The sequence below is a fragment of the Haliaeetus leucocephalus genome, unplaced genomic scaffold, assembly GCF_000737465.1.
Source record: "Haliaeetus leucocephalus isolate CR32 unplaced genomic scaffold, Haliaeetus_leucocephalus-4.0 Scaffold848, whole genome shotgun sequence".
In the NCBI taxonomy this organism is placed as follows: domain Eukaryota; kingdom Metazoa; phylum Chordata; class Aves; order Accipitriformes; family Accipitridae; genus Haliaeetus; species Haliaeetus leucocephalus.
Window position 1 is genome coordinate 4,479,970 of NW_010973284.1, and position 22,599 is coordinate 4,502,568.

The following is a 22,599-nucleotide window of genomic DNA, read 5'->3' on the forward strand; positions in this document are numbered from 1 at the left end:
AGAATACTACTGGAAAATTTTTTAAGTTTGCTTCAAAATAAATATTCCAAGATATTTTGATGTAGGACCTGCAAAAGATTTGTGGATGTTTATTTCAATTCATTTCAGTGTTTACTGTTTCCTATGAAAACAGCTATTGAAATCAAAACTTCCCTACAAAAATTCACTTTCTACTAACTTCACTTTTTTGTTGGAAAATTCTCCCATCAAAATAATTTTAAGATCTGTGAGAATCTTCTGAGGAAACAAAGGTGGAGGAAAATGATAAATTAAGAAAAATACAACACAAACAAATGTCAGACTTTATTAAGGTACTGCATTCACATATGTTTGCGCACCCAACAATCACATTTGGCTAAAGACAACAATATTTGTGGTGTGAAGACACCACGTTAAGATGGCACACAGGCAAAGCTTGAAATAAGGCTTGGTCAACATGGTGTGCCAAATTCTGCTCTGCTTGACAACTGTGTTATCTCATTAGAATTACATGGGATAAAGACAACAATTTGCATGAAAATGACTAGCAGCAGTAGCTGATATGTGCAAATCAAAATATACTACTTCTCAGTACAGTAACCATACACAAATACATATCCCAGCGCAGCTTCAGATTGGCCTATTATTATCCATAGTGGTTGTAATAGCCAGGAAACACCTCTGGAAGTGTGAGTCAGGTTCTTGTAGCTCACAGTCACAGTTCATCCTTGTGGCTCAGGAAATCTCTTGAAGCCACTTGGCTTTATCAACAACTTGTCTCAGTGGAGGCCTTGTGAAGGATGCAGCTCTGTATCTGCAAAATACCAAACACAGTTAAGAATTAGACTGAATGGGGGAAGATTTTTGTCCTCTGCTGCACAGCAGAGTTGATAAGGAGATCCTACAAACAAAGGCAGAACAAACCACCCAGCTCAATGCATTTCACTGGGATTACTTCTTTCCAAGCATCTCATTATAGTCCTAACCTTTATCACATGAAGAATTACACCTCTGAAGGGCATCACTACAGCTATGAAAAACTAAATGACTTCTCTGGGGATGCATGTGGATGGGTAGATCTGCTGTTGCTCCTCTGCTGTGCAAGTGAGGATTTCACCTTCCATCTGATAAAGGCTCAAGGCACAATGGTGCTATAACAAAACATAAAAGGCTTAGCAGATACAGAGTCATTCATCTAACATTTCTATGTACTGTCTCTTGGAAATTGCACCACCAATACCTACATTAAACCGTGCTTTTTTTTTTTTTTTGAGATAAACATACTCACAATGTATGCCTTTAATCCTGAACGATACCAAAATATATTCCAAACTACACTTGAAGAAATCAGGACGTCTATACAAAGAAATTACTCTACCACTCATTAGAACAGGATTGCTTCCGAGGTGAAGCACAACAGCTGTTGGTACAGCTGGGTGTAGAAGCAGATGTTTGTCTGAATAGGCAAAAAGCAATGGACATGCACTGAAGTCTGGCCAGAAAATCTCAGCTAATTCAGCTACTTACAGAAGTTCTGAAGTATGAAATCTTGGATTTCAAGGCAGAGGGCAACTAGCAGCAAAGAGCATCCTAACCAGCAAAGAACGTCAATTCAATACTGGTTCATTGAGAATAACGATGCTTATCTGAGTTACCAGTGATACTTTTTGTAGATTCTAGATTTTATTCTGCTTAAGGCTCTGAGGATGGTTATACATTCCTGACCAACTTAAATCAAAATGTACGAGACATATGTATAAAGTTAGATTTGTACTCTCCCCTAGTATTGCCATATGGTTGACAGCAGGCCCAATATGAGTCAGCAGTGTACCCTGGCAGCCCAGTGGGCAAGCCAGATCTTGCAGTATGTTAAACACAGTATAACCAACCAGTCAAAAGAGGTGATTATCCTGCTGTATTTAGCCTTGGTGCATCCTCATCTTGAGAACTGTGTGCAGTTCTAGGCCTTACAATTTAAGAAAGATGTTAAGGTGCTCAAATGTGTCCAGAGGAGGGCAACAAAGCTGGTGAAAGGGCTGGAAAGCATGTCCTATGAGGACTGTCTAGTTTGGGCTTGTCTAGTTTGGAGAAAAAGAGGCTGAGGGGCAACCTCATTGCTCTCTACAGCTTCCTGAGGAGGGGAGGTGGGGAGGGAGGTGCTGAGTGCTTCTCCCTGGTATCCAGTGTTGGGACACATGGGAATGATTCAAAGATGTGCTGGGGGAGGTTTAGACTGGACATTAGTCAGTGTTTAAGAGGCATTTGGACAATGCCCTTAATAATTTGCTTTAACTTTTGGTCAGCCCTGAAGCAGTCGGGCAGTTGGACTAGATGATCATTGTAGATCCCCTCCAACTGAAATATTCTATTCTATCCCCACATACAGCATTTCTGATTAAATATCAGATCAGAAGGGAGCTCAGATGTTCCTGTTATGGCCATCACTTTTTCTCCAGACTAGGGGACAGACCCACACACAGCCTGACACAGCACCCAAGACTGTCTCTACTCAGAGCAGCTTGATAGACATTTCCTTCCCAGACCTGGACAGTCTTGCAAAAAAACAGGGGCTGCTGGTGCGGCTTAAGGGATACCTGGGGCTAAGACACAGTGCCCCACACACTAAGGCTGTAAAGATCCTTCCTCTATCTCACTTTTGACAATTGTGAGTTTAGCCTGTTCAGGATGCCCTTGGAAAAAAATCCCACAAGTTGCCTCATTGGCTGGTCCAGTACTACTTCTACCCTTATAGGTTGGAAGAATTTTTATTACTAAATCTGGATCCACTTCAATGTGAAATTCAGCACATAACTTACCCTGCCTGCCACAGACATGGAAAATAATCACTGTCCTCTATTCTACATAACTGAACACTGTCACTCATCTTTTCTTTCCTAGATTTAAGCCAGCTTAAGACTGTTCTACCGTTCCAAAATCTTCATAATTTTCTCAGTTTTCTCTCTTCTCCAGTATATCAACACCTAAGAGCATTATTGTCACAGAGGCACTGCCACCACTAACTGGAGCAAATTATTACCTTACATCCTATATATAGTTCCCCTCTTTAGTATGTCAGACTAAAAGAAGAGCCCAGAACACTAATACTCTGTTTATGGCATACTGTAAATCCCCAGGTATTTTTTTCCCCACACTACTTAGTTATTTTCCCTTAGGTATATTTGAGGATTTGATTTCTCCTTTTTAAATACAGTACTTTGCTTTTATCTTTATTATATTTCACTTTTTTGATTTCAGACCATTTGTCCAGGGCACTGAGATAATTCTGAAAGGTAGTTTTATCCCCAGAGTCTTGCAGCATTTCCCAGGGTAGTGTCATCCATAAATTTTATACATATGCTCTTTAGTCCTTCAGCCAAGCTCTTACTACTCAACTGGGATAGAGTACCAAGACATCCTTCCCTCCAAAAATGTGTTTGAGAATGATCCACTGAGTACTTCTCTGACTGCATCTTCATAAAGACCTGTAGTCATAGCTGCTTGTTCCCACTTATCTGACAGGCAAAATTACCTTAACAAAGAGAGAAATTAGACTGATTTGGCATGATTTCTCGTCATGAAAGATTTCATGATTTTTCTTGTGCCTAACTCGATTGTTTAATAATTTGATATATTATCACTCCAAGTTAACAGCGATGCCTCCAGCTGCCTAGTTCCTCTCCTTTCCCTTCTTAAAGCCAAGAGCTGTGTTTGCCCTTTTGCTGGAAAAGAGCATGCAAACAAACTTGAATTGTATGCTGAACTACGTAAGTTGCAAGGGTGTAGGGGGTCCTGTTCCTAAATAAAACCCGGTGAATTTGGCAGAGGAAGTATGCATGCTAAATCAAATCTAATTGCCACGTGTAGCTTTCTCACAGCAGGGGAAGGTTTGCAGCCACTGATGGACTCTCTGGCTTATCACTGCACTGTGAAGTGGCTCCTCATAACAGGTGAGGGCATGAAATCTACAACAAGCAGACAACATGAAAAGCAGAGGACAAAAAACAATTAGACACCTGAAATTTCTACCAACACTTAACCAGATTATCTGTTGAAGTTCAGAAAAGATCCTTGCCTCCATTTTCATTTTCACAGAAAGTTCCCAGCTTTTCCATTCTGGATCTGGAAGCAAAAAGACTCACAGTCTAAGGGCATAGTTTTCCTAGTTTCAGCCCAAAAAGAGGTCTCAAGGATTTTGAGTCTTCATGATAATGCCAGCCTCATTTTGCCAACAAAAAAGAATTGGATAATTCATCTACAAAAAAAACCTTCTAAATTTTTTGGTGCTTATATAATGTGTGCATTCAAACCCTATAAAAAAGTCCTTTGCAGCTGGCCTTTCAATTCTCTCCTTGTTTCTCTCTTCCTGTAAGCAACAGTGGTTAGCAGGCTACACTTCAGGGCACTCCATAAACATTAGTCTCTGTAACACGGTGGAAGGCAGGCAAACTGAAGCATGAGGAAATAAGAGGCTCATGGCCTTCAGAAAGCACTGCCACATTTACAGTCCTGAACTGAGGTCTCATCTCAGTACTTAGCGCCTGCTTCAGATATTTTTGAATTTTCTCACTACAGACGGCTTTCTGACTGCAGGATCCTTTTTAGTCTTCCCATGGCATTTTTCTCCCACAAGCCGTTTCATTTGCAACAGCAGAAAAAAAAATGTGGAGGTGGTTAGGAGTTTCAAAATGAGTTTTGTTACACTTAAGTATTTTCATGAGGACAAGCAGCCCAAACCAACCTGTTATGCTGATAATAAAGAGCACTGAGAAAGATGTGTTTGCACTTATGATGCACAGGGTGGCTTTTTTTTAAGGGTACAAGAGAAAATACATGAAGCAGGGAACTCTGACACATTCATTTTCCTGCTCATCTAAGAACAACTTCTGAGCAAACAGGCCCACTTTTTTTTTTTTTTCTTTCTGTGACAGACATTGTTGATCTATGGCTATTCTCACATTCTGTGGCTGTTTAGCCATGAGTTTTCACCCCCTGCAGAAAGTAAAATGGATGTTTCATGCCATCTGAAGTCTTTTGCATTATTCAAATTCCTCTTAAGTCTGAAGTACAATTCATCTGTACTGACGTACATTTTAAATACTATTTTGCATGGTCTATGCCATAGGCAGTTTGACTTTTAAACATGATTTCAGCAAAAATATCAAGTCAGCATATGAAACTTCATTTTTTGCAAGATAACCCTCTTCAGTTTTCTATCAGACTTGACTCAGCACTCATAGGTAGCATCCCCAGAAAGCAGAGTATGACTAAACTACTCACCAGATACTTCACTGCTCTTACCCTTTGTCACACAGGAGTCTTTCTAGCAGTTCATCGCTACAGAATTTCTTTTGAATAATAAGTTACAATGTCTGCCTCCTTAGTAAGCTCTGGTGATCTGAGACAGCATCAGGGAAAGGACAAAGACAATATAAGGGGAATGTAATCTTCTCTGGCACACAGCCATGATGGAGTATTCACGTACAAGTAAATCAAGAAGAGATTTCTCTGTGGAAAGACTCTGTTCAGGTCTCTGCACATAGTTCCTTGTGCAAGGACAGCATCAGGGCAATGTATATGTAAATCAAACAGAGACAGTTTGCTAGTGCTTTTCAGAAAGCTAAAAACCCACATAAAGAATCATGGCATTTTGAAAAATGCTTATCATATCTGCATGACCACATATAAAACAGAGCAGAGGGTATATAAATACAATAGAGTAAGATGAAAATAAATGTTCTCACTGTACCTATTTTCATTACAGCATTGGTGGAATCCATCCAGTGCCTCTGTTTTTTAACATATCGAACTCCCTCTAGTCTCACTGTCTGTAAAACAAAAGCATTTTTAGTAAAACTAACAGGATTATTCTTCCTTTAGTTGCAAGTAGTAATACAAAGATGTGTGCACTGCACTAGAAAAAAACACAGCTCCTGGATTCTTCCTTTACAGTTTTTAAGAGGATGGGATAGACCAGAGTCATTCTACTTTCCATTCCTGAGCCTCTGGGAGGCTGCAGTTATTAACTTATGTTAAAAAGCAATAAACATCAAGATGAAGAGCAGTTTAACATAGAAGCACTGTGGTATAAGTAGGACTTATAGCAGGAAATCAGAGTGTCTCCTAAAAGAAATGGCAGAAAAATCTCCCATATACACAGGAAAACAGATCAGAAATCTCAAACTTTCACCCCTCTCCAAACACGATCAGTCGCTATTGCCTTCACTGCACCTTCCACCCAGTGATCCCAAAGTACTGCGTGGGGGGAGGCTCACAATACTTTGCATGAAGGAAGTGTCACCCTTGTTTTTCAGAAAGATTAAAAGGATAACAGGAGCAAATAAAGCAATTTTTAGCTAGGCATTTCACCAGTTGCCCAGAAAATCTTGAAGTTCTGGCATCTCCCATCTTTTGAGTGCTTGGTTTTGAAGCTTAGTTGTATTTGAATATTGTTTTTCAGAGCACAACTTCATAGGTTAAAATAAATAATAGTTCATTAAAATTCTACCAGATAACTGATACGGACACTTGTTCAGAGCAGAAGGGCTGAAATATTTAGATTCAGGCAGAAAACTTGAGTTTGCCCAACTGATCAGAATAACCAAAGCAAAAGCAGTCTGCAGTGGGTCACTGTCAGGAATGGAGAAGAGAGATACTCTGCCAGTGGTTTTCACTGATAACTGCTGACAGCAGAGAAAGCAAAGCTCTGGGAGGAAAGACTTTTCTGACCACACTTTGAACTTAATTTCTTTTCTTTCTTACCTTATATTCATTCTTTCATTCCCTTCCTGCTTTTCTTACCCTGTTTCCAGTACTGATTTTCTGCTACTATGCTTCCCATGCTAGTTCATGTCTCCATGAACAGTTCATACTTTAAGTCCCTCCTATCTCTTTTCTCTGCCCTAAATCTCTGGTTGTTCCAACCCTGTGCATACTTCCCATCTGCAAGGATCCCTGTTCATCTTTCTCCCCAACCACCCGGCCTCTGCTCTCCAGTCCACCCACAGCCATTGTTCCACTCTCTGGTCCTCTCAGGAGTTTCTCCACCCCCATCAGCATCGCTGCCTCCCTGTTCTGCTGCTCTCAATCCCATTAGCCCCATCCCTCTTCCACATGCTCCCAGGCACAGCCAGGTCCTTGTTCATTTGCAGCTCCTCCTTTACCTACTGGCTCCAAAACCTCTCCCTGCTCCATCTTCTCATCTAACTCTCCTTATGGAGCTCATCAATCTTCTTCGCAGGCTGCATTTCCCTGTATTTCCCATTAACCTCTAGTCCAACGCTGTCTGACTTCATCTTCCAGTTTCCCACTGCTTGGGCCAACACAGAGAACAAAGAGAAAAGATAACCATAACTGGGAAGGGTACTTCTGTCCAAGGAAGCATGTGGGGAAGGGATTAAAAAAGGTTCCCTATATCCAATAGGGATTAAAAGTTGAGAATTCTAGTATTTTAATTTTAAAAAACTGAAACAAAGCCAATTGGGCAAAGGAATTATTTGTTTTTGAAGTGTTTTCAAAGTTGCATTTTATTTTGTTTGAATTGAAAAAAAAAGCACAATTTGGTTTCAAAACATCAAAATGGGATTTGATAGTTTGACATTTCAAAAAATCTGTACAATAATATGTAAGCCAAGTTCTTAGTTGAAACCAAGTCTTTTCAGTGAGTTATCTCAGCTGTGATCAAAAACCACCAAACCCAAAAATTAAAAAAAATTCCTAATCAGTTAGAGTAAGGCACCCTGGTTTTGAAGCCTGTCTAGATTTCATATCTAAACCAGCTTACAGCATCTATGGGTATCTTTGCAGTAAAAAACCTGACTCAGTGAGCTGCAAAAAACTCACTGCTATAAGAAAGTTTGGGAAATTTAAAAGCTGGAGTCCAATTTAAACATTTCCAAATTTAATCTTTCCTAGTGACATAACTTTGAGCTAATGCAACCCTTCAACTAAATTTGAATTCCCAGTTCCAAAATAGGAAATTTCCTCATTTCCTAAAGAAAAAAAAACCAAAAACACCACTTTTTTTTTTTTAAACAGTTGAGCCCATTTGCCTGATTTTTCCCATATACAAATATCTGAGGCAGATGGCTGGCAAAGAGATAAGTAGCCTAATGGGAAAATTTAAGGCCAGCTGCAGAAAGACTATATAGTGGAAATTACTGATAAAACTAGAAAGCAAAGCTATCAATGCATACTCCAAAACCCAATCACAGTGTCTCTGAATTCAGGCAGCAGCTATGTGGTTTTAGAACCAATATAGTCAGATAATTCTACTGAGCTAAGGAGGAGAAAATGTGAGAGTTTGGAGCTTTTTCATCAAAATATCTGAATGTTTCATATATTTGAATAGTGCCCCATGAGGAATCTTTAATTAAGGAGAGAAATAGGGACAGGAAGGTCATCTGGCTAGTTTTTGAGCTGAGTTTTTCCTATGAAATGAAACCATGAACTTTTGCATGCTATGATGTCACTGCTTTGTAAGAACAAGGAATTAAACCCTTCTGTTAAAGCACATTTTTCCCAGCACTTATGAGTAATTTACAAGGCCACAGTTCTATTCACACTCCAACCCAAAGGTCCCTGCTGCCTGACTCTAAATGCATTACAGAGGTCTTTCTGTGCTAAGTTTTAAAGGAAAATGTTAGTTACCATCATAAAATGTAATTTTCTGTTCTCACTTTGCAGTGGTATAGGACACCTCACCCCAAGGGTCTTCCTGGACTAACACTGGCAGAAATACAGGGGCAACTCAGAAAATGTGTTTACAGACTGTTTGGGTCACCGAGATGGAGAGTCTCTACCTACCTTTTTACCTCTGATGGCAAACCCCATTCTAAGGGGCCAGCAGAGATGACCACTCCTCTCCCACCAGCTGCCAGGTCAAGGGAAGCATATGTACACCTTTTCCCAGAGCTGAGCAGCAGATACACCTCTAGATTCTCCCTTTTCTGCCTGTTTACCACTCCTCTCCCAACAATTATGCAATCTTTACTCAGTCCTCCTCATGACCCCTACATGCTCCAGCATCGTTCATTCAGCGTTAACAAAACACTGGAGATCTTGACTCTCTAATTCTCTACATTTTGAAGGGGATAAACCTTTTGCACAAAGAGAAGTTTTTTGGTTAGAAGGAAAACAAAGCATATGACCAAATTCCCTTTCATCTTGGGAAAACCCATAAAGTTTGCGTTCTCAGGGCTTGGATTTCTTTGGGGCCTTTTTTTACCAGGAAGAAACAATTTTATAGTTCTCCAGCCTTCAAATGGGAGAAACAGAAACACCTACAACAAGTTCAATGAAAAGATCCTTTCTCTCTGTCCTGGTTTTGGCTGGAATAAAATTAATTTTCTTCTTAATAGTTGGTATAGGGCTGTGTTTTGGATTTAGGATGAGAATAATGTTGATAACACACTGATGTTTTAGTTGTTGCTAAGCAGTGTTTATACCTGTCGTGGTTTAACCCCAGCCAGCAACTAAGCACCACGCAGCCGCTCACTCACTCCCCCCCCATCCAGTGGGATGGGGGAGAAAATCAGGAAAAGAAGTAAAACTCCTGGGTTGAGATAAGAACGATTTAATAGAACAGAAAAGAAGAAACTAATAATGATAATGATAACACTAATAAAATGACAACAGTAGTAATAAAAGGACTGAAATGTACAAATGATGCGCAGGGCAATTGCCCCCCCCCCGCCGACTGACCCCCAGCCAGTCCCCAAGCGGCGAATCCCTGCCCCCCCCCTTCCCAGTTCCTAAACTAGATGGGACGTCCCATGGTATGGAATACACTGTTGGCCAGTTTGGGTCAGGTGCCCTGGCTGGGCATGAGAAGCTGAAAAATCCTTGACTCTAGTCTAAACACTACTGAGCAACAACTGAAAACATCAGTGTTATCAACATTCTTCACATACTGAACTCAAAACATAGCACTGTACCAGCTACTAGGAAGACAGCTAACTACATCCCAGCTGAAACCAGGACAATACTAAGTCAAGAACTTTCCAACTTTTCGTACTGCCCTGCCAGCAGAGGCTGGGAGTGCACAAGAAACTGGGAGGGGACACAGCAATGATAGCTGACCCAAACAAGCCAAAGGCACATTCCATACCGTATCACGTATATAAACTGGGGGGAGTTGGCTGGGGGGGGGCACCACAGCTCAGGGATTGGCTGGGCATCAGTCAGTGGGTGGTGAGCAATTATATCGCGCATCACTTGTTTTGTATATTCTCTTAGTAGTAGCAGTAGTATTTTCCCTTCCTTTTCTGTCCTATTAAACTGTCTATATCTCAACCCACAAGTTTTTTTAATTTATTTTTTCCCCCGATTCTCACCCCCATCTCACAGAGGCAGGGGGGGAGTGAGCGAGCAGCTGTGTGGTGCTTAGTTGCTGATGGGGTTAAACCACAACATCTCAGAAAGAGCTTACTAAGCAACTGTTATGATTAAAAAGCAAGTTCACTATGCTAAGAAACTATATTCTCCAATGATTTGAATATTCACTTTGGACTCAAAAAACATGGCTCAATTCTCTTTACCACAGAATTCCTGTCTCAAGCTAGTCTTAGAGCTATGTTTTTAGTGGTGTCATAAGCAAAAGGACAAAGGTCTTCTGGTTAGTGATGTCCTTTCAAAATTCCACTTGAGATCAATGTATAAACTGACACACAAAGCATTAAAAATATGACACTTCCCTGCAGTTCTGTCTCCTTGTGAGATGGGCTAATAGCATCTCCCTACTTCAGAAAGGTAGCTGTGAGGATAAAGAGAGGAAAAACTGTGAAGAATATGACACTTCAGTAAGGCAGACCATCAACCCACACACCAAATCCTAGGTGAACCTTGCATTCTGAGGCAGAGTGCAAACAATAAGAAAGCAATGTATAAAGAGCTGAGATTTTGCCTGTAAAAGGAGAGGATTTCACTGAAAGAGGTAAAGAAAGAAGGTTGCTGCTTTTTATTGGGAAATACTAGATCTGACAAGAAACTAGACTCTAAACTCCTTGAGATATGGCATCTTTTCATTTGCCTGTACACATTGTCTTGCATATAAGGGATCTACTCTCTGCTCTACACTATGATACTACAAATAGAAATTAATATAACTCCATTAACATTTAAGTAGTTACTCCTGGTCTACACTGATGACTGAGCTCATTTTTCCTGAAATTCAGTTCTCAGATTAAAATGCTAATTTTTGCTAGGACTAACAACATGCTTAGCTAACTTGGGAACCCCGTATGTAATATCTGTATTGATGCTCTTGAAGACCATTTGTTCAAGACTAAATAGAGGCAAATTCCAGCTGATCTGCCTTTTGCAGAATCAGAAACTTTAACAAAGGCCGCACATCCAGTTTATCTAACAGATTTATGATCGATCTTGAAATTAGTTCTGTAAAAATTCAACAATTCCACTTCTATATTTAGGAGATCTCAGATGACCCCACAGAACAATGACCAACTTTGACTATTACATGAGGGAGGAAAGGTATACAATAATCAATTGTATGTTTAATGAAATACAAAACTCCTACTGAGCTGATATATTATGAGTGAAATTGAATATAATAAAAAATATTGCTTTCATAAATGAGTGCTTTGTGAATGCTCCAGGGGTACAGACGTTGCACAACACCTAATGCGACACAGCCTTCCTCTAAAGGCAAGATTATGCTCATTCAGAAAAAGCAGGGCTGAACTGACTTCACAGTTAAAACTCACAGTCCTCAGGCCTAAAATTTTCTGAAGCTTCTAAAAACTGTTTTAATTCTTTTAATTCATTTTTATTGCCTATATATGATTACTCTCAAATCTCAGAACTGAAAGGGGAGGAGAGAAGCTGCTTTACTGTTCCCTAGGCCTGAAAGCAGCTAACCAATCATTTCATAAGATACTCAGACCTTGCATGACTTCCATGCAACAGAAACCGAAGTATGACGAAGATAAGCACTCGGGCTTGTCAATGAAATCCTTCAGCATTTTCAAAGATATCTCAACCTTGGCAAAGGAACTGGCTTTCAATTTCTGGCAACCCACCTCATCAACAGCTAAAGCTATCAGAATTTAGATGTGAAACAATTGTCATTCAGAGCAGCCAAAGAACCAGAATAACAAAAGTGAAAAACAGGACGAGAGCAAAGTCAAAACAGTGTTTAAATACAAAGCAATGCAGTCTGAATAAAGCTCATAACAACACAGGAGATGGTTAGGAAAAAGCAAAGATCTCTCAGCTTCCTGGAGTTGTAACACCTGGAATCACGAGAGACAGGATGCCTACGTGAATGCTGGGTCATCAGTTGGGGAGCTTGGGATGCTGTTCGTCTCACGACAGGAAGAGGGGAATGATCTCTAATGCCAAAGCAGGATGTGGTTTTGCAGCAGGGTTCGAGTCTGTAGAGAAAGATGGAATCACTTGGCAGCAGCGGTGCAATAGCACCTGTCTCCTTCCCAGCTCCCCATATGCCAAACATGTCTGGCACAAAAATACAAAGCATGAGAAAAACAGCACTGCTGTCCTGGCAATGGATTAAGAGCTCACGCCATAGCAGGCAAACCTGAGGGAAGAAGTTAAACAGCAACACTTTCAAAAGCATAATGCCAGTTTATAATTAGAACACAACCATCTTGTAAAAAGATCACTAGGCATTTTGTTCATCCCACCCAAGAGTTTATTTAGGCCATTCTAGGTAGCAGGTCTTATTTCTACTCTCTCTCTCCAGGACAGGTGTGAAGTTTTCAATTTGCAGATTAGTACCAGTTTGCTGAATGTGTGACTTTTACTTCAGCAGCTTGCTCAGCTTATATAGCTCCAAAGTGAGGCTTTGCATTTCCTGATGGCCCTATAAACCACTTTTAGACCAAAGCCTGCATTCTCTGGAGAACAAAACAAGACATAGGAAGTTGGTATGAAGTGGACTGTGTTAACTAAACATTCAGGAGGGGGGCATACTGCTGTGTAATAGGCTATAATTACAGTAACACATTGGTAATTTATTGCCATGCAGGTGTGGAAGCATTTTAAAAACTAGCTAAAAAAAAAAGAATTTGAGGTAAGAGGACTTTTTTCCAATAATTATTCCCCTTTTTCAACTTGTTCAACTTCAAGGCCTAAACAAGTACAACATGCCCTTCCTACAACTTTACTGGTTGAACTACCAAAGCCACATTTAAACATTTATGAAGTCCAAGACAAAGGGCAAAACCTGTCACACCCCATCCCACCATCAAAATTTGCAGTTAGATTTCACAAATGTAGTGAAATGTAACAGCAGCAACAGGTTTTCCCATGCCAGTGGGCTAGCTCTGGCTACATGCACTGTTCCTGCAGGCATCCGCCAATGCAGTTTGAGTACAAAAGTATGGACTACTGGGACTGAAGCAAAGAGTCTTAGATTTCAAAGACTAGATCCTATGTCAGGATGAATGTCACAATTCATTTACACACAATATCAAAAAAGAATGATCTCTCTCTGTCTCAAGAAAATACACTTAAAATCTCATCTGAGATTCTTATTCCTAGAATGAAATCACTACTATATGCTTATGTACTCTTGACAGGAAATCCAGAGCAACTAACTCATTAAGCCTCTTCCTGATAAAGGGAATTACTTGTTGCACCCTTACTCAGTATTGTGAAGTTTTACACTTTTCCTACTACTAAATAAATATACTGAGCTTGTGTTAAATTTTTTCATTTGAGTTTGGTACAGATTTCATTCAGAAGGTAAAACAGCAGTATAGCTTGAGTATATCTTGAGGTCCCCATCAGAAAGAAAATACGTGCTGTTGGATTCCCCCACATCCATTTAAAGACAGAATAAGGCTTTTCCTCTGCAGGAGATAATATATGTCAATAACAACTGGTCTTACCTGCCATCTGTAAGCTTAAACCAGTATCCAGTTTGCTGCGTGGCTTCGTGCTGATAAACAAATAACAGAGAACACACACAGTGATGATAAAAGCAAAGAGGACCACTGCTGCTATCGACAGGCCCACAAGTGCTCCAACACTAAGAAAGAAAAACAAAGAAATTAAGTGTACAAACAGCCTGGGATACCCATTAAAACAATGGTCAGGATGATGTCTGGAGGTTACTCAGGTGGGGGAGTGACTGTGTATTTTACTGTAAACAAAAGCTTAGAGCTCAATACGTAAGTTGCATAAACTGGAATTATTTCATTGCCCTCAGAAGGGTCAATGTCATTACACAGCAGTTGAACACCTGGCCCTCGATGACATTTCATGTTACCTATGCATACTGCTCCTGAGTCTGATTTAAACTGTGTTTATGAAAATCAGAAATAACTTCATGCAGTGACTGTCATCGGTGAGATCAAAAACTTCTCCAGTGCAGTGCATATTCCCCGATATGCATAATCTCACATAAATACCACATGCACACACAAAGAGGGATTCCAGAGCTCCAGGCAGTCCATGCAAACTCGTTTTTCTCAAACAACATGACTATTAAAGCTATATTTTCAGCCTGAAATGCCATTTTTATTGCAAGAAGAGCCTGTGAGAGCACTTTAAGCAAAGTACACATTTGTCACAGACTTCTCACCAAGGATGACATGCCCATAAAAAGTAGGAGGAAAAACATGCAAGCCGTGTTATTCAATTCTGTTAGCAGCTCTGTAGAGCAGGGTGGAGTACTATGATCACTGCTGTGCCCTTGTGTTAATGTCAAAAAATCTCCAGTCAAGACTGGAAAAGTTCTTCCATGATCTTTGTCAGGGTAAAAAGAAAACTAAAGATGAGTTAACTTACGCACAATATAACAGGCATCAAAGGAGCAGGAACTTAATTATTCAGGAGGCCAAACATACAGTAGTATATGCAGATTTCATGAAGATACTACTTCTGCAGGGTAGAAGCTACTTATACTTCTTCCATAGACATTCAGTGAGACAGTGTATGTATATACAGAAATCTCTTTAGTAGTTTCCTTATTTCCCATCCTTCTTTTCAAGTATTTTCCTAATATAAAATTCTCATGATGAAATAAAGGACCAATTGCAACACAGTCTAGCTATCATTTACTATCCTCTCCTAAGCCATTTGATGCCTTCAGTGTTCCAGTCCTCTATTCTACAGTCCAAGCCAAAGACACCAACTTCTAGTGAAATTAAACGGCAGCCTTTTGGTCACAGATTAAGAGAGTCCGAGGATTGAGAAACCTTATATTACTACTCTGGTATATTTACAGTTTTGACAGATGTAAAAAGGACAGAAGAGAGATGAATGTCTTAAATTCTATGAACTCCATCCTTTAGTGATAAAAATGCCTTTATATATCACCACTATCAGCGAGAAGTCAATTCTACTGTGGCCTTGCAGGGAGATGAGAAGAGTTGTGCCTCAGGATGTTTTTATGAATTTTACATTCAAGCTATTGCAAAGCTTCTCTACAAGCTCCCATAACCCCAGTAGACAGATATGTCCACAGGAGAAACTCTTAAAAACTCAGCAGGATGAGAATAGCAGATATTGGCATGACTTTAAGATGCAGTTCTCATTAGTTATCAGTCAGATCCATTAATGAAGTTTGTGGAACACTTAGCTCCACGCACAACTAAAATAATAATTATGCTGATAATAAATTGGTTCTGGAAAGAATAGCTTTACCCTTACAAAGATTTTTCATGGTATTTATCATCTGCATGAACTAGAGTGTCCTTACATGTTTGTGTATATATGCACGTATTAAGCAAATTTTTCCTTGTTGTTTTTTGGCCCAAACAAAACTTACAGGCAAGGAATATTCTGCTTAATATGGAATCTGAATACGTCCTTACAGTCAGAGATCTAACCTGGGTTCTGGCCTCATTTTTGCATTTTCACTTGGAACACCTTGATCCGAATGGACAAAACAGAAGAAATACACTACCCTACAGGAGGCTGAGGTGAGCAGCCACTGAACCAAGAATTATCTCCACAGCTGAATCTATTTGAGGAAGCAATACAAACCCAAAGGCTCTTCAGAAACAGGTATTTGTGCTTTTTTGTCATGTCAATACTAGTCCTATTTTAAGATTCCATTTAAGTAACAGTCTGCAGTGCTCACCATTATGCAAACATTAAGCAGAGTCAGCTGTCCTAAAGCTGAATAGATCAAGTACAAATTAATGATTACACGTTTTTCTATTTGGGCATCTATTACTTCTCAGTTGTAGCTCTCCTTCATTCGATTGTAGATGACAACGTTAACAATACAGTTGTGTATTGTACAGCACAACGCATCTTCAGTATCACTACATAACTTGTCTAAGATGCTTTGTGAGTTACAAATGGCAAAAGTAAGAAAAGCAATTCCTGAGGAATTCTCCAGTATTTCCTACTACAGGTCAAAGACTTATCATAGGTTACATGCCACTAGAAGTGTTTGCCATGGTCCAGCAGCAACGTGAAAAGATCTCACCCAAAACATGGAGATCAGCATCACAAAGCTAAATAGACACCCTGGATTCCACTTCCTAAATCAATCAGAAACTAAGATTCAGTTTGTACTTACTCTTTTTAAACATAATGTTTCAATACCAGATTGTTCTCAATGTCCTGAAGCCATCAACCCTCTTAGAATGTATGATTAATTTCTTTAAGGTTAATTTTGCATTAAAGTTTGGGGGTAGGGAGTTGCTTCTTAATTTATTGAATTAATTCAGAGGAATTTAGTATGCCTTCTACAGCTCTGAACACTGAAGTTTCTTAACCAGAACACAATCTTTTATTTCTTTTTTTTAATAGTTGAAACTGTTATCAGAAACAAAATACCAAAATAACTATGATTATTGATCATTTTAATGATCTCCCTGCTCTGAAAGTAAAGACAGCCCTTCAACATGTCCTCTAGTTTCTACAGCAATTACTGTGGTGCTGCATATCCATCTGGAAAAGCCCTTGCTAAAAACATTTTGCCATCTTCCCTTCCTTACCTTAAACACTACCTGTTTAAAGTCCACCCAGCAGTCCACATGGTAACAGTCCACAGGACTCAGGGTGTGTCTTCAAGGTCAGTCTTCTGATAGCAGAGACATTAAACAAGCAAACTAAAAAGTCACTCTTGCCCACAGCTGTGGCCTCATTAGCAAGTGAAAACCTCTGCACTAACAACCCACCCCCAAAACGATGATCTAGCATAAAAACAGCAATGAAGGCCTAGGGGTAACCCTGGCAGCATTTGCGCAATTCTTCGAACATGAGCAATGTTAAGTTTGGAGGAAGATCCACAGACCAAACAGAACTCTCCCAAGTTACTTTCTACATACAATAAAGATACAGCCGTGCCACACATTTCACTGACCCTCCTACTGCTATTACACTGAGTGTCTCACACACACACTTGCAGCACTGCCACGCATCTCTACGCAGCCAAGGGCTTTACTGAGCAGAGAGGCTCCACTCTCAGCAGACTCCCCAGGGCTCCCCAAGCTGCTGTCCAGAGAGCTGCTTAGTGGGTCACCGACATTTCTGTGAGTGCATGCTCAGCTATCTTCAGTCTTATCTTCAGTCCATAAAATTAGTCCATCCGCACCAACAACAGCTAGGAAAAATTTAAATACTGGCTAAGCAGATGCAGCATGCCCACTGACAGAGTAAAAAGAAGCTCACTCATGAGTCATCCGGATCCAAGTGAATCAAATGTTCCTAATGCCATTGCTGCAGGGATATGTTGTACATTGTAATTGCAAAGCAAACAGATAAACATTCCCAGAAGATTGGAAGAATGGGCATATAGGAACAAAAGACTTGCTATTTTGGAAAGCCAAAACAGTCTCCTGGAGATCTGTACAGCTAAGCAAAGCTTGGCTACAGCATTAGGTCACCATGGTTCTATGGCGATTAATTAATAAAGCCTTTTGAGTAAAATCTATATTTGGCCTGCCAGAGTTTTAATCAAATACATATTACATGAAATTTATAAAAGGTACAGATTTGGAATGGATACTGTAATTCTATTTGATACTGAAAGAAGCCATTAAATTTGCAAAATAAAACTTAATTGAACAGTGACAAAAATAATTCTAAAATACTTTAAAACAATTAGAAACAAAGAAGGTGCTGACTGAACCTAACAGCATCACAGTTCAGTACAAATAATACATGTTCAGCATTTCTCCCCTTCCGTTCAGCTTTGGAGGTAAAGCAGGTGTCATGATGACTGCATGTGCATGCACAGCCCATGGCTCTGAAGGGTGAGCTGTTCAGTGTTTTGCTCACTAGTGTTTTATGGCATCTTGTTTTGTGGTTTCAAAAGCTGCATAACCTTCTGGTGGATTTTGTACACCCTTGCCTTTTACTAACATTACCTTCCCTGTTCCATGGGCTCCTGACTGCTATAAGAGATAGAAAATGCACATCCTTCACTCTTCGTTAATGAGGTCAGCTTTTCAAGAAATATAGAAAAGGAACCTAGGCTGCTCTAACAAAAAAAAAAGATACTATACTATTTGATCTTAAGTACCAGCAAAAAAAGAAAGGATAAGTAAGAAATTAATAATCTGAATTACAGATAATAAATTCAGGTCAAAGTAGGAAATGTGTCAGAGTTGCTCAAAGGTCAATTATTTATGATTGTCCAGCAGCTCCTAGTACAGCGGGTTAGGGTGCACTTGTCAAATACTGCAGTTTTTGCAGGAGTGGGAGGGGAAAAGATGGTTCCATTTTCCGAAGGGATAGTGCAGTATATAGCTCTAAACATAGTACAGTCAGTAATGATTTGGCAAAAAAAGAATAGCATAGGCCTGCAAGTGACTATTGCTTCAGGTTGCCTAGGCTGCTGGTTTCTCCATGAACTGCTTCCGTCAGAGCTGGCTGCCAATTGGTCTAGCAACGTGTCCCACAGCAGGAAAAACACAAGAGAAATATGCAATAGCTTCCTGAAATTCTACCTGCTGTGTCAGCAAACAGAAGTAATCCCTGAGATGCCACCAACCACTTGTTGGTGCATTCAGTCACTGCTTTCAAATTATTGGGGGGAGTCAAGTAAACAAAGATTCAGGATGAGAAACTTAAAGCTCTGGAATAAAGCAAAACCTGCAACAATTCCCCCATCAGAGCTTCCAACTCCTTTCCCTTCCTCAGTATGTTCAATCTCCAGACTTAGCTGGTTTGGCTGACTCTTGTATAGTTTTAAGTCTTAAGGGTTTTCAAGTCTTAAAAGCGTGTCCTCAAAAGCTGTAAGAAGCTTTTGAAGGATTATTTTAACATATGGTTGTTACATACTGATACAAGTAACGGTCTGAGACAAAGACAAGCAAGGAGATGATCACCAAAACATTCTAAGAGACCAGAAAAATGTTACTTTTATGTTTACCTTAAACTCCTAATGGAACTATCATGTGCAAATGTATACAGTTTTCAAAGTGCTGTAATACTGTAGGGTTCCCAGTATGCTAGTAACTAAAAATTGTGATTTGATTTGTTACTGGAAAACACTTCTGAAAACAGAATTTTGAATTCAGTTTCAAGTAACATTGCTTAGAGAGGTAAATTGTATTTATTCACCTCTTCTCTACAATGGATATAGACAGTTATGGCAGAAGTTAAGCCCAACCAAAACCCCACCAATTGCAATTTGCTCAGATCCTTTCAGCAGCCTAGGGCCATTGTAAAGAGGGGAAAAAAAACAAACAAAAAAACCCAAAAAAACCCCCAAATCCTGAAGTTTCAAAGTTTTGACCCAAATTTCTGACTTAGGTGGAGGCTAAACAGTCACACTTCTCAGACCCTAGAAAATCTTTGTAAAGGAAGATCCTTCAGAGAGATGCCTCATTAAAGCCTCTCATGAGATCCTGTTCTTTGAGGTACTTTCTGAAAAGATCAAGCTTTAACAGCCTTCACTACATCTCATCCAGATGCAAGAGCAAAACTTTATCTTAATCTTTCAGTAGTTCTGCCATCTTGAGAAGGCTTCCTGTGACTGAAACAGTCAAAGACTATGCAAAAATATCATATAACATTAAAACAGTATGTGTATTTGATGAGAAAAGTGTGAAAAAGGACACTTGGAGATGTCTTCTCGTATCAGTGTCTCCCACTGTGTAATTCTGTGTCAGTCACAGCTGCGGATGGCTGGGAGATTCCCACATTCAACCCACTATTTGTACCAGACAAAGTAGATTTTAAATAATTATACACTAAATATTAGACAAGATAAATTAAGTGAGAGTAAGCCCATAGTACTGGGTAGCATTCACTCATGAGCCCTGAAGGAATTCATATGTGAAATCACAAAACTGCTGGGCAAGGCGTGCAACCCATCAATACATAAGTCGGCTCTGCCAGAGGACTGGTAGCCTGGGAATGTAACTCCAACCTGAAAGAGGGCTCTAGAGGAGAACCTAGGAACTACAGACTAGTAAATCTGACCTCCATCCCTGGCAAGACAGAAAGGTCTGTAAAAAAAGGAATAATATCACTAAGCCAAGAGACAAACACAATGCCAGGATGCTGAGCGCATCTGGGTTGCACAGGGTTGCATCTGACTGGCTATTATCCCCAAGCCACAGCGCCCAGGCCTGCCCCGCTCACCTTACCTGGATACAAGGGACAGGTCCTTTGACGGTGAAGCCACCACCACCATCCACCTCGTTACCACACTCTGCCCTCAGGAAGCTGCTGGCACTTGCTGCTTCCCAACATAAAATCTTTCACTAAAGAGTCTGCATTACTATGAGGGGAAAATACTGCCTTGTTAACCTGCTGGAGTCTATGAAGTGTCAATAAGCAGATGGATAAAGGAACCCAGTGGCCAGAGTTAGATTTTTCAAAAAGCCTTTGACAAAGACCCACACTGAAGGTGGGACTAAAAAGAGTGAACTGACACAGGATTAGGGAAAAGGTTCTGTTACAGATTCAAGGCTGCTTAAAAGAATAAGGAGCAAAGCACAGAGATAACTGGTCTCTTTTCAGTACAAAGAAAAGTCACCATAAATCAGTGCTGAGACTGATTTTACTCAGTGTCTTCATCTATAACCTGGAGAAGAATGAAATCTGAGTTTCTGATGATCCTAAACAAGTGATCATATGGTATGAGGGCAAGGAATGCTAGAAGACTTGTGGAAAACTGAGTGAGCAGGCAAAAGTGATGTAGATGAGCTTCAATGTATACTAATGTAATGTATAAACAAACAAAACCAAGGCTACATGACAATGAACTCAGAACTGGCAGTTCTGAACTCAAGAAAAGTTTTAGAGTCATCAGTGATAGCTCACTGAAATTACAGAGTCAATGTGCACCAGCAGCCAAAGACATTAACAAAACGTTGGCCACCAACAGGAAGGATTTTGAGAGCAAGACTGAAGGCAGCATTTTGTCACTGTGTAAAATCTTCCCATACCCAAATCTTGAGCACGCAGCTCCAGATTATGCACCTCTACGGGCAGGGCTGTGGAGTGAAAAACGGTATGGATGAGATGCAACTAAAATGATCAGAGGGACATAGGATCTGCCTTGATGATAATCCAAAAGGACTAAGACTGTTCAGTTTCACCTCAGGAGAGGTGAAAGCTGAGAACTGACGCACCAAACACAAAATTTTGAACATTGTGCATAAACTGAACATGCAACTGTTGTTCACCAAATCTCCCAATACTAATACCAGAGGGCACTCCAGAAAACCAGTAGGAAACAATATAAAAGAGATAAAAGGATGTATCTTCAAACAGTACAAGCAAGTCCATAAAATAGTAAGATAACAAGTCCATAAAAAGCTAGTGAAAGCACCATACAGAGGTGTACTAACACCCTAACACCGCGTGGATGCTGAAGAGCCTGAGGGGAACCAGGCACAGAAAGCAGCCAGGCTGGCTGTGTGCAGCAGTGACTGAGCTGCTGGAGATCCAGTCAGAGCCAGGTGGACCCTCGCACTGACCCAGGACAGCCCAAGTCTAATTATCTGCCATCTTCCGAGTGAAAAGTTATGTAGTGCTTGACCTTACTACACACAGAAAAGTAGCTAAAGTCGTTGGGAACTTTATGCACGCAGCATCTTACACGCTCAGGCCCCGAGACAGTTGTTCCCCTCGCACTACAAGGACGGAGGGACACTCTGGATGCTCTGTGCACAGGCACTGAGCGTTTCCCAGTGCTTCCTTACGAAGACCACGAGGTATTTCTTTCAGAAACCACCCTGGCAGAAGCAGAAGTCTCTCTGGGCAGCAGCTGCAGCTCTACCGCTACTCTGAGCGGGACAAAGGCAGCCTGAAAGCGCCCGGCTACAAGTACCTCAGAAACGCAAACCCAGAGGGAAGCTCGGGCGAACACGGCTCTCCCGTCCCGCGGGGCCGCCGAGACTCGCCCGCCCGGAGCCTCCCCACCGCCCGCCATGCGGGATCGGGACCGTGCCGGGGCAGGGCGGGTGCGGCCGCCGCTCCCCTACCTGAGCCACCACATGTAGCTGTGCTCGTAGGGGAAGAAGCTGTGGGGGTCATCGCAGCAGTACTTGACGTCCTGGAAGCCGCAGCAGTACACGGCGCCGGCGTCGCCGCCCGTCCGCGGGCAGCTGAACCCGCTCACCAGCACCTTGTCGGCGTTGAGGTAGCTGCTGCACTCGGCGCTCATGGTGCGGCGGCCGCCCGCCGGGCTGCCCGGCGCCTCGGCTCCGGCGGCACCCGGGC

General features: G+C 40.9%; 1 protein-coding gene across 1 annotated transcript; it reads right to left on the reverse strand.

Moving 5' to 3' along the window:
- Positions 1-379: 379 nt before the first annotated feature.
- FAM159A (family with sequence similarity 159, member A) lies at positions 380-22,592 on the reverse strand. Its single transcript, XM_010582366.1, has 4 exons — positions 22,362-22,592; positions 13,848-13,987; positions 5,726-5,804; positions 380-793 (listed from the first exon to the last, which is right to left on the reverse strand). Exons 1-3 carry the CDS (start codon positions 22,541-22,543, stop codon positions 5,773-5,775), a joined length of 354 nt encoding a protein of 117 aa, XP_010580668.1. The 5' UTR covers positions 22,544-22,592; the 3' UTR covers positions 380-793; positions 5,726-5,772.
- Positions 22,593-22,599: the final 7 nt, after the last annotated feature.